Source organism: Lygodium microphyllum, chromosome 2 (genome assembly GCF_053477565.2).
Source record: "Lygodium microphyllum isolate KBCC chromosome 2, Lygodium_microphyllum_v1.1.10, whole genome shotgun sequence".
Lineage (NCBI taxonomy): Eukaryota > Viridiplantae > Streptophyta > Polypodiopsida > Schizaeales > Lygodiaceae > Lygodium > Lygodium microphyllum.
In genome coordinates this window covers 93,617,422-93,630,262 of record NC_141136.1, presented here as the reverse complement: position 1 = coordinate 93,630,262, position 12,841 = coordinate 93,617,422, and the positions used below count along the sequence as shown (strand labels likewise).

The following is a 12,841-nucleotide window of genomic DNA, read 5'->3' as shown; positions in this document are numbered from 1 at the left end:
AGTCCCAACGAATCCCACCTTGAAAGCATCATCTAGATACCTATCCAATTGCATGTGGATATAAAGCTTTACTTATTACAAGAATCCCCTGAACTTCGAATGGTCACCATTGAACTTCTCCGACATGCTAATCTTGGGTTCCTTGTTGGAGGTTGATATTTGAAGTTACGCTTGTCAATCATTCAAGTCTTGAATTTGTTGTTGGAGGTTTTTAAGGGAGGCCATGATTCTTTCAAGGGTCGCCTCCATGGTGCTCAATAGGGCTAGAAAGTAGTCCTGCCAAACTGTTATGGGAGCACTAGACTATGCTTGAGAGACTAGACTAGATGTAAGACTTGTTACAAGAATTTTGATTACAAGATAATGCCATGTAGGGACACAAGGTACAATGATAACTTAACAAGGTACAAAAAATCCCACAACGCACAACTGTAGATATAGACAACAGGACTCGATAGGATATGAAGAATCCCACAACCCAAGACCATAGATATGGATACAAGATATCAGAATTACAAGATCTCCCTCGACGAGGATGAACAAGATACAAGACAATACTAGATAAGATTTTGTACTACGAGATTACAAGGTGACAAGACAACATGAGTATAATGGAAGACGAGACAAGACTAGATACCATAACTAGACAAGAACTAAAACTAGAACTTGAAGTTACTTACTTGGAGGTCTTGACTCCTTGAGCTCCTAAGACTTGCATTGGCAAGACTAAGGAGCTCTATGGCAAGCCCCTCCTTTTATAGGTATTGGAGGACGGCTAAAGATCTTCTAGAATGTTTTAAGATGACATCATCGATGATGCAGGTGACAACATGGCATATCTTCTAGAAGGTTCTATGATGATATGGCAAGGGTGGGTTCGCATGGTTGGCTCGAGGATGTCTTGTTAAGGGTGCATTCGCATGGGGTGTGGATTCATATGTCATGAGCAAGAATTAATGCGTATACTTGATCATGACATGTCCATGATAGAAACTACTTTGGTTGATTCATACTAGGCTAGATCTTGCATACTCAATTAGTTTTCTTAGTCAATATTTTAATGTACCTAGAATGTCTCATTACATTACCTATCTTCGTGTATTAAGACATTTAGGATCTACCTATAATTATGAACTCACTTATAGTCATGGTTTATGCTTGCAAGGATACACTGATTCTTATTGGGTAAGAGACCCTAACACCCAACATTCCCATGGCGGCTACCTCTACTCCTTGGGCACAGCACCCATCTCTTAATCTAGCCATAAGCAAAAGACATTGGCAAGCTTCCACGATCGAGGTAGAGTATCGAGCTCTCTTTGATGGTACCACTAAGGCCATCTATCTAAGGAACTTGCTAGCCGCACTTCAGTATCCTTGTAAGGCACCTACAGTTGTCTACTGCAATAACTAGAGTGTCATTACCCTTGTAGGCAATCCAATCATCACACCACCGACACATGGCAGTTGACTTCCACTTCACCACAGGGCAAGTTGAGCTAGGCACTATTTGCCTAGAATTTACGCCTTCCAATGACAATTTTACAAATATTTTGACCAAGGTGATCAATATGCCAATGCTACAATACCTTTTACCAGGGATCACCTTCGATACGTCCTCCTCTACATCTTCAGCTTAACGGGAAGAGGGTGCTTCCCTCGTACTTCTCCTTTGAATTAAAGAGGGGGTCATTTCTTTCTGTTGATAGTGACAATAATAATGCTTACAATTTTTTCCTCTCAGACATCTATTTATTTTGTATTATACATTATGGACATTTGTAACTTCATCCGCACTATCAAGATGACATGATGGCAAGTGAATAATTCTCTTGAGAGGGTACTGTCCAAGTGGCATCGTTGCATCGCATTCTATAAGAGTATGAATACTTACATCTTCCTTTGCATTACCCCATGCATTGACATTCTGTTCATGTAAACATGCATCTATGCACATTTGTCCATTTTCAGTCACCTTTGGGAGTGGTTGACTCCGAATCCACCATACTCGTGGCATTATACATTGCAATCTCAAAAGGCAGTTTTTTTTTCTATATGCTTGCATGCTAGCTTTGCTCATCTTGCTTGCTCACATGAAGTATTACTTGTCTCTCCATATATTCTCCATATGATTGGCACACATACACATACCCTTGGAATCCCTAGGCATTTATCCTAATAGTGTGTGGGATTGTTTTTCATGTTTTATGAAGATATTGGGGCTATCTATCCTTCTTTCTCATACTTTGGCCACAGCGACTCAATGGGGCAAACACTGATTTGAAACTCTCACTTAATGCTAAATCTTATGACAACCTAAAACCAAGCCCTCAAACTAAAAAAAAAACCCATTGTTGATTCCATATACCTTTACCTCTAGGCAGCTGACGAGCACCCTTGGTCCAATACCCTAAGTATTTCTCTCCTCATGTACCTGTGTTTTTCCTCTCTCTTTCCACTATGTGTCTGCATTAGATCTAGCCTCTCTAACTGCATTTGCTAGTGTTCGACACACGGAGGCTACCTTGTTGCATTTCGAGATCTATTCGGAGTATGCTCATTGCATAGTGTATTCGTTGTATGAGCATTGTATATTCAATAGTCATTCACTTCATTATTCATTGTGTTCATTGTCTCTGGGTTACCCTAACCCTAACTATATTCTATGTTATCAGTTGTGCTTTGTCATACGATTGGTTTGCGTTTTCTACGTGTAGAGCATTTCTTCACATGGGCCCACCACTCTCCCTCAATCTCGTTTATGCAAGTTTCAAGAGCCGTATCTCCACTGCCCACACTCCATTCGCAGAGAACATCCTGATCAGAGCATTCCATTTTTGTCTACTACTATCTAGCGCCAAATTCCAACCTTCGTTTCCATCTAAGTTGTTGCTTGCATCCTGGAGCTGTCGCCCGTATCTTGGAGTTGTCGCCTAGTGCCAAGAGTTGTCGCCTACTATTTGCACCTTGCATATGCTACTGACGTCATCAGCTGGACCTATTGCCATTAGTCAAACACTATCACCATCATCAAGATTTTGTGTTTGCTAAGTTTCTCTCTTCTCCAATTGTTGCCTACACTTCCTGCACATTCGTCTACTATTTCAAGCTAACGCCTAGTTTTCCTCTCTTCTCAGATACGTGTGTTTTTTGTCTCTCTCTCCTCACTACTTGTCTACATCAAAACCGATCTCTTGCTGCATTTACTAGTGTTTGACACAAAGAGGCTACCTTGCTATGTTTCAGAATCTGTTCGAAGTACGACACACTCTCTAACTCATAACCTTTGCCTTGATCCTAGAGATATGAGAGTTCAAGGTTCAATATTCGCTGCATAGTGTGTTTGCTATATAAACATTGTATATTCAGTAGTCATTCACTTCATTATTCGTTGTGTTCATTATCTCTGAGTTACACCCTAACAACACTCTCCCTCAATCTCGTTTTTGCAAGTTTCAAGAGTTGTATCTTCGCTGCCCACACCCCGTTCACAAAGAACATCCTATCAAAGCTTCCCATTGCTGTCTGGTATCATCCGACACCAAATTACAATCTTGGTCTCCATTTCTAAGATGTTGTCTGCATCCTAGAGCTATCACCCGCATCCTAGAGCCATCCCCTGGTACCCTAGAGTTGTTGCCTACTGTTTGAACCTTGCATTTGATGTCGACGTCATCAACTAGACCTGTCACCATTAGTCAAATTATATTGTCACCATCGTCCAAATTCTGTATTTGCTAAGTTTCTCTCTTCTCCAGTTGTTGCCTATACTTCATGTACAGTCATCTATTGTTTCTAGCTGTCACCTAGTTTCTCTCTCTCCTCAAATGCCTATGTTTTTTGTCTTTCTCACTCCTCACTGCATGTCTACATCAGATCCAATCTATATGGCTACATTTGCTGGTGTTCAACACACAGAGGCAGTCTCGTTGCCTTTCAGGATATGTTCGGAGTATGACACACTCTCCAACTCATAATCTTTGCCTTGATCCTAAAGATACAAGAGTTCAAGGATCAGTATTCACTGCATAGTGTGTTTATTGCATAATGACTTTGTACACCCAGTTGGCCCTAGCCCCAAAATTGATGACCCTTGTAATATTTCTTTATCTTATATTGTAAATGGAAGGAGTACAACTGAGATCCTCAAATCTCCTCCGCTAATCCAAGTATCTCTTGCTATCAAAATTGACTAATAAGCCTCCAAACCAATTTGCCCCTTGGTTTACTTAGAGATTGGCCTTCACCCTACTCCTTGAAAGACAATTTCAACCCCAAATCTAATATTGGCTAGTTGGCCTTTCGAATCTCCTTGAAATTCCTCAATTTCAGCTACTAGAATTCAAGTCCTAGGCTCTCAATTCAAAGGACACATCTTGAGACGGCTGTCAAAACCCAATGTCTACTGTAAATTTGGGTTTACAGCAAAGATTGTCTGAAATCTCTTCTTCTTATGGCTCAAACTGTTGGAAAATGCTAAGATAACTTGAGAGATGGCTGAGGGATGAGAGAAAATGCTGTAGAGAGAGAAATTTCGGAGTTTCATTGCAAGAAATGCTAAAAAGCTACTACTGTCATGCTCAAACAGCCAAGAAGCTGTCACCTACAGCTTAAGACTACCAAAAAGACTACTATCTCCTCCTATATGCTGTCATTTGCACCAAAAGGACCTTGGGCTGCTGTCACCTACTCTTATAGACTCCAAACTATTGTCACATGCTAGAACTGATCCCTGGTGGCTGCAAATCACATCAACAGCCTCTCCTTGCTCTCTAACAACCTCTTTCTCTCTCACAATGCCTGGAATAGACTTCTGCTACCCCCTAAAAACGTTTTTCCCATTTACAGAGGCAAGTTTTGCCAAGTGGCAACCTTCTAATCCCATTTTTCAGCATTATCGATCTTTTTGAAAATTAATTTAATAATTATTCTAGAGCTCAAAAAATGAATTTCACCAATCAATAATTAAATTGGCTAGGCCAATTTGTCTTACAAGTATCCTTGAGCAATTATCAACCCTTAAACTGGCATTAATTAATTAACTAATGCCTAGTCTCGAATGTTACCACCAACATTAGTTACCAATAAATTGATCTAGATCCAAATCTAACACCGAGTACCACCTAGTACCTGTCAAGCATAACTTATTACAACTTTTATCTTTAGCATCGATTGATATCTCGAGGTCCTAAGTCCCACATTGTGAGATAATTGACTTGCACCTCACATGCGTAAGTCACATTAGCACATTTAATTAACTTTTAATCAAATGCTACGCAAAGCAATTAGATTTCATGTCCTCATGACACTCGGTCACCATCACCGTCTAATCCAGATTCTCTTATGTTGCATACTCTCACATGGTATCATCGCCTACATGAGGACATGGAGTTTCTAGCCAAAGAGGAGACCACACTGTTGCTGAAAAGTCAAATTTCAGCTTGGTGTTCGCTACTACTGTAAATGGAAATGTTTTTGCATTTTAGAGGTGAATTCAATAAAAGCGGGACATCCACAACTCTCTTCTTGCAGATTTTGCTGATTTTTCATCAATTCGGACTCTCTCCAACAAAACGCAGCAGCATTCATGTGTTTGCAAGTTACACCAAGATGTCTAATCCCTAGTTTACAGGTTTTGATGATTCAGACGATGAGGTTTCTTTCACTCCTCTAAACTGCGGCATGACTATTAGAGGTCACCAAGCCCTTTTACAAGGTCTCATTGTTCAGAGCAACAATATCCTTCTCCTCTCCCTTCTCTCCATGTTTCCCATAGAGTCCATTCTACTGGCTTCAAATTGGCTAATATGGCACCACCTGTCCATGTGCTTGTTCTCCCTTCTTTACCCAAAGAGGACTGGCTAGATGGTTCCAAATGTTCACTTTGGTTCTATAAGGTGAAATGCATCCTTGACACCTTCGATCTTTGAGAGCTTGTTACCCTACCTATTCCCCATCCCGTGGAGAATCCCCATGAGGAAACGACCATGGATCGTGCAACCCTATGAGATCGGCTCAACTCTCAAGCTTGATCCCTCCTTTTCATGAGCTTACACAATTCTGTCCTAGTGCATGTTCACAGTTTGAGAACAACAACAAAAGTGTGGGAGAAGCTTGAGTCTTTGTATCATCAAAAGACTTTTGCCCATAGGATTTCTCTTGAGAAGAAACTTTGGATGCTCAATGTTGATGGCTCTCCTTCGATGAAGGATCACATTAACAAATGGGAGGACATAAGGGATGAGTTTGCATCCCTCAAGAGGACTATATCTTCACAGGATATGGCAGTGGTTCTTTTGACTTGACTGCCATCTCTAAAGTTCGATGTGTTCTATACCGGCCTTCTTACATCAAGGACCTAAGACTCTTCTTTAGGAGAAGCTTGCTCAGAGAGGTAGGTGCTAGTGGATTCGACTACACGAAGGCTTTCACAATAGGTTCAGGAGAAGGGAAACTAAAGGCGAAGCCAAAGGCAAAGAAACATGAAAACAAGAAAAAGGACACAAAAGATAATAAGAGAAAGTCCAAGTGTCCACACTATGGGAAGGGAACTCATCCGAAGGAGAACTATTCACAGAAGTACCCCATTTTGAAGTCTTAAGAACCCTGGGGACTAAGGATTCAAAGGCTATCCTAGCTACCATTGAGTCCATCTTCATAATACTACTTTTGCTTCTTCCTCTTCGAAGAAGCCTTGGCTCATGGACAATGGGGCTTCTTCTCACATGACCTATTGACAATATTGGCTTTAAGATATGAGTTCGAGAAGGGGATCTTTCACCATTGGTAACAATTCTTTCATACACATTCGTGGAGTAGGGACCATTCCCCTATTGCTGGATCGGCAACATTCTTTAGCTAGCACATCTGCAACCAATCTCCTATCTTTGCATTACAGGATATGACTCCCTATGAGGCTGTCTTTGGAAAGAAGCCTTCCATTTTCCACTTTTGAATCTTTGGATGCGATGCATTTGTTTGTGTGGACAAGAAGAAGAGAGGAAGCAAACTCAACTAAAAGTCCAAGAAGCTTATCTTCATGGGCTACAGCATGACCATGAGGGCTATCGACTCTACGACCCGAAGAAACGAAAGATTGAGGTGAGTAGGGACGTAATCTTTGATGAGGCTTTAGTCTTCGATAATCCTATTGATGATTCTTTTACAAGTGGTTCTTTGTCTTCAACTAACCCTATGCCACCATCAGCACCTCCCCTTCCTTCCAAGTTACCCATTAGCCCTTCTTCTTTGTCTACGACTCCTCCCTCTCCTCCCTCTTTATCTACTTCCCGTTGAGAAACCCTTCACCTGCAGTTTGCGTTTCTGCGTTTTGCATGTAGGGTTTGTGTTTAGGGTTTGCAGCCCCAAAAAGGGGTGCCATCCTAGACTAACTATGTCTATTTATAGCCCACTCTCTCATTCATTCCTCACGGCTGATTCATTCAGTCCGTCACCTCTTCTCTCCAGCCTCTCCACTACCCTCACATCCCGTCAAGAGGACATTGCGGTTCGTGGTTCGTGGTTGTCTTCATCATCTTCCTTGTGCTACGGCACCCTTGTTCCCTTGTATCACATTCACTCCACGATTTGGAACTTCATCATTCCATTCATCAGAGTTTCTTCTCTCTTCTCTTCCCTTCTCCATGTTTGCTGAGTTCACTCTGTGCTTCTCCCCGCAAACCCTACTATCTCACTGGTACGTCATCTTTTGACACTTCTCTTCCTAGTTTAACGGCTCCTTCTTCTACTACTTTATCTTCAAGTATTTCTACTCCCTCCGCATCCCCTCATGCTTCTTCTAGGGATATTGAGCCATCAAAAGGGAAGCCTCCCTCTTTGGATAAGGGGGATTTACTGTCACCTAGTGAGGGGGAGCCCATATCCCAAACAAGTACATTATAACTGCCAAACGATACTCAATCTCCTTTGCAACAAGATAAGCCTATTAACATTTCACAGTGGTATCAATAACTTATGCACAACTCAAGTGTTTTCCACTTTCCTACTACCCCTTCACACCCACGTAGACTTACTAGATTGCGGACCCAAAGGGATAGTTGACTCTATGTGGACTACGCCCTTATGTCACAGATTTTTCAGGATCATGAGTCTACTAGAATTGATGAGACTCTTGTATAGGATATTTGGCATTGTGCTATGCAAGAGCTCAATTCTATCGAATAAAACCAAACTTCCGATTTGGTTCCGCATCCAAAGAAGCAAAAGGTAATTGGTGTGAATTGGGTCTATAAAACCAAGTATCTTGCAAATGGATCCTTAGACAAGTCTAAGGCATGGCTTATTACCAAGGGATTTGCCAAGAGAACAAGATTCGATACCCAAAGACCTTCACACTTATAGCTTGAATGTCTACTACTCGAGCTATCTTGGATCTTGCCACTCATCACCATTGGCCTATTTCCCAGATGGACATAAGTTCACCTTTCTAAATGGCATCTTGGAGAAGGAGATCTATGTCTCACAACTTCTTCGTATTTTTGTGCAGGGGAAGGAGAACCATGTTTAGAGATCACAAAAGGCCCTCTGTGGCCTAAAGCAAGCCCCTTGAGCTTGGTACCAGAGAATTTATCGATCCTCCTTATAGAGTGGCTTCCAACAAACGGATCATTTCCCCAACCTTTATTATAAGGTTAAGGGTGACAAGTGTGTGCATGTCATCTTGTATGTGAATGACTTGATTAGCACAAGGAGTATCTCACAAGATTGATCGAACTTGAGAGATCTTGAGACAAGAGTTATGACATGACAAATCCAGAGATCCTACACTTTTTCCTTGGCTTGGAGATCTATTAGATGGGACAAGGCATCTCCATATCCTAGCACACATACATCTCCAAGTTAGTTTTAGAGTTTGATATAGCTAAGTATTGGCCTATTTCTTGCCTCATGGACCCAGAGTCCAAGCTTTTGCCGACCAATGATCCCCTTCCAAACGCTACCCAATATAAGTGTCTTACTAGCTCATTGATCTAGCTTATTCACACTTAACCAAATATTTCCTTTGTGGTAGCATTGTTGTCTTCTTTTCTGAAGACTTCTACTCGAGCTCACTAGAGAGCCGCTTTGTGCATTCTGCACTATTTAAAGGGTACTCGATCCTGCGATATCATATATGGAGACACGGCCACTCTTTTTGGATGGAGTAATTCAAACTGGATAGGTGATGTGTATTCAAGCCAATCCACTACAAGGTTATGTTTTCTCCTTAGATCAAAAGCTATCTAATGGAGTAGTAAGAAGCAACTTATTGTGGCACTTTCTTCTATAGGGGCCGAGTACCATACCCTTTGTTCCACAGCTAAGGAGGCAATTTGGCTTTACCAGATGGCTTTCCAGAAGCAGGTCCTACTCAATTGCGCATGAATAACTAGAGTGCCTTAGGGTTGGCCAAGAACCCTGTGTTTTATACTTGCAAGAAGCACATTGAGGTTCAATATCATCATGTACATAAGCGGATTGTGGATTACGAGTTAGCGGTGGTCTACTATCCTACCTTGGACAATGAGACGAATTTCTTCACAAAGTCTTTGCCCAAGGTTTCTATGCTTCATCAAATGAGATTGTTGGGTCGTAAGACACTCCCAAGATCTGAGAGGGGGTGTTGACGTACCTTATTTTGTCAGTTTGTCATCTCCTAGTTGCAAGCCCTAGTAAGAGTTTGAAAGGGATATTTAGAGCTTTGACTATGTCTTTCTTCTTAGTTTTGATGTGTTTGTCAATTATGTTGTTCTGTAAAATGATTTCTAACCGCCCAAGATAACTGTGATTTTTTCCAATTGCCCGAGAGCCACATCAACATTTTTGCGACTGCATTTAATGTAGCCAACTAGTTTTTTAGTTTTTATGCTGTATATAGCAAATGCAATCAATGGGTAGATCATTCACTTTTCTATCTTCCACATTCTCCACCAAGTAGCTGCAATCTTTCTCGTCTCTGTCATGGACAAAAAGCTACACACTTTCCATCTCCTTCACTATCACCGTCTTCGCCACCGTCACAAGTACTGTCATTATTATTCAGCCTAATCCGGTGCCTTCACTGATACCTTTGGTTGCAAGTAGGGATTGATATGCCCTCGTTGTATTCAGCCTTCTTCTTTGTTCAATGCAAATCATTCTCCTCTTCTTGCTTTCTCTTCTTCTCTCCTTTTCTCTCCATATTTGTAACTCTCTTCCGTTGCACATTCCCATAGCATCTAGAATAGAACGTGTCATTTTGAAGAGACAAGTGTCCCTACACTTGTCATTTTGCTCAGTACTTATCATTTTCAATAAACACTTGTCATTTGTAGCCTTTTCTACTTTTGAGCACCCAAGCCCCACACCTATATATTGGAGGTCTCTCTCTTCATTACCAATAAACTCTCACACTGAAATCTCAACCAGGTGCTTTGTACTCTTCTATCTATCACCCATCCAAGAAGCACCTTCTACTTAGCTTAATTTAGTTCAAGCACTAAAGAAGAAAATTAGCTTCTACCCAAAGTATTCAAATATTAGAGTTTCAAAACCCTAATTTTCAAAAATACAACAAATCAACCCTTTGCAAATAGTTCAAGCACTTTGTGCCCGTAATTTATTTCGATAAATTTCTATAAAGAGGGAGGGGCCGGTTCCCCTCTCAATGTGGTGTCGACTCTCTCTCTCTCATTTTCATGGTGATAATTGATCAAGTTGGTTAAGTTCAAAGTATTATCATTCTCGTGTTTTTCCTCGCACTTACATTGGAATCAAAGCTAGAAGAGTAAAGTAAAGACTATTGAAAAATAATTGCAGCTTATGAAGAAGTTGTAGGATCAAAAGTACTTTAAGCAACGTCAGGTGAACGAGATGGATTTTAAAAGGGAGGGATAGTTACCAAAACATATTGGGTCAATGATTCAAATTAATTTTATACTCATGTATTTCGAAAGGCAATTTGTATTATTTAAGTGTTTCTAAATACGATTAAATGTTCATCTTTCTATGCTCATGATCAAAGAAACAAGCAATGAACCAATGAACCTATATAATGAAGCTCTCCAAAATCTAAATTTGGTGCCTCCTAAAATTTATGACATTGCTATTTTTGAAAATCGCTCAAATGGAAATTTTATTCACATCAAAAGCTCCAAAAATTCGCAAGAAATAATTGTCTTCAATGGATATCTTAAATTCTTACCCACTTGAGAGTTTTTAGAGCAAAATGTTTAGAAGCTTCTTTCTCTAAAAAAGTCATATATGGCATCTAAAATAGATACATGTGAGTGCAAACAAACATTTGAAAATGGTGCATAATGCGATATACAATAGGCATGAATACCATATTAGATAGAAAGCACAAAGCATCTTGTGTGTGTCACGTCTAGAAACCTTTCTATCAAGCTTCTAGCCCATTCACTCACTTGAACTTGCATTCTATTTCTAGGAAGTGGCCATCTCCAAGAAAAATGCTCCCAAATGATAGGTGCATACTACAAGCACTGAGCATATATTTGCAATACCTCAGCTATGTATGCTCTCAAATACACGAAACCACGGGTAGCTAACACATACTCTTTTACTATGCCCATCCTTATGTTGCCCAAAATAAATCATTGGATTGATTATTACTCATAATGCTTAGATGGAGGGTTCCCTCGACTTGAATACATTTTTATTGATGTTAGAGGGAATGATTACCAAGTCAGGCTTTCTACTGTCCACACATGTGCTTTACTTTTTGTGTCCATACATTTATTAAATTAGAGGAGATGAAGATTCAAATTATATGAAACATTTATTGCCATGGATGTTCAATACAATGTACTGATTCTAGAAGAAATGCTCGTCCAATTAAGCTTTCCTTTGTGCAAATCATATCCAAGCAACCATGCCTTAACTGTGATCTATGGATCCTCTCATGCATTTGTTGATCTCAGAAAACATGATTATCCATTACTTTCCCACATACGCTTTACTTGGATCCATTTGCAGTCTGAAAACGATCAGGAAGAAACAAGGACAAAGAAACGGAACGCCAGCATTTTGACAGTTACCTGATCTACCACCATGGTCATGGATGCTACAGAGTGCTGCAAGGCCTTAGTTATAAGATCGCTGGGGTCTTCCTCCTTGCCCTTGGCCGGGGTGGTGACAATGGAGGTGGCCTCACGATGTCCTTCCTCCAGAATGGTGCCTGAGGCTTTGTCTCCCTCTCTTGTTCTTTCTCCTTCACTTTCTCTTGGCTCTCCTTCTGCTTTGAATGCTTCACCTCCTTCTCCCTCTCCTGTGTTCCTCCCTCCCCCTTCTGTTCCTTCACCAACCCTAGTATTGTCATTTGCCCTAGCATTGCTTACAAAAGCCACAGGCCCTTCCTCAATCAAGTCCAGGATATCATCCTCACCCCATTCAAGGAAGGCCTCCTTGTCCAAGCCACTTGGTCTCTCCTCTCCTCCCCCTCCTCCATAATCTTCGTCGTCATCATCTAGCATAATAATGGTATCTGGATCCATGTTGCATCTTCCCACCACCCGAGCGAAAAACCTAATTGGAAAAGGAATTAGCCTGTTTCTCGAGGACCAAACACGAACAAGAGAGGTAGAAACAAGACGAAAGTGTCTTAGAAAATAGCACACGGAACTCAATCCCAAAAAGAGAGAGAGAGTCTCGCTAAATTGATCCTTTATATTAGGGTGGTTACACACAGCCTCGAGCGGCTGGGGTTATGTGCAAGTTGTCTATTGCTCTGGCTACAGATTAAAGTGCGTTCAAATGTTTCACCAAAACAGGGTTGGTTCATTGGTAATGACATTGAGGTGAGTGGGATTGGTGGGGATTCAATTCTTGTCAATCGTGCAAT

At 40.9% G+C, this 12,841-nt stretch overlaps 1 protein-coding gene across 4 annotated transcripts in view; it reads right to left on the bottom strand.

The window, feature by feature from the left end:
• LOC148040030 (transcription factor GTE6-like) overlaps positions 1 to 12,641 on the bottom strand; it is a 47,974-nt gene extending 35,333 nt beyond the window's left edge. For 3 of the 4 annotated variants that reach the window (XM_087696069.1, XM_087696077.1, XM_087696096.1), the window contains exon 1: positions 12,039 to 12,640. In XM_087696069.1, coding sequence (XP_087552195.1) covers positions 12,039 to 12,494 — 456 coding nt within the window. In that variant the 5' untranslated portion in view covers positions 12,495 to 12,640. Of the gene's footprint in view, positions 1 to 12,038 lie in introns of all 4 variants that reach the window. The other variant, XM_087696087.1, reaches the window with a different exon arrangement.
• Positions 12,642 to 12,841: the final 200 nt, after the last annotated feature.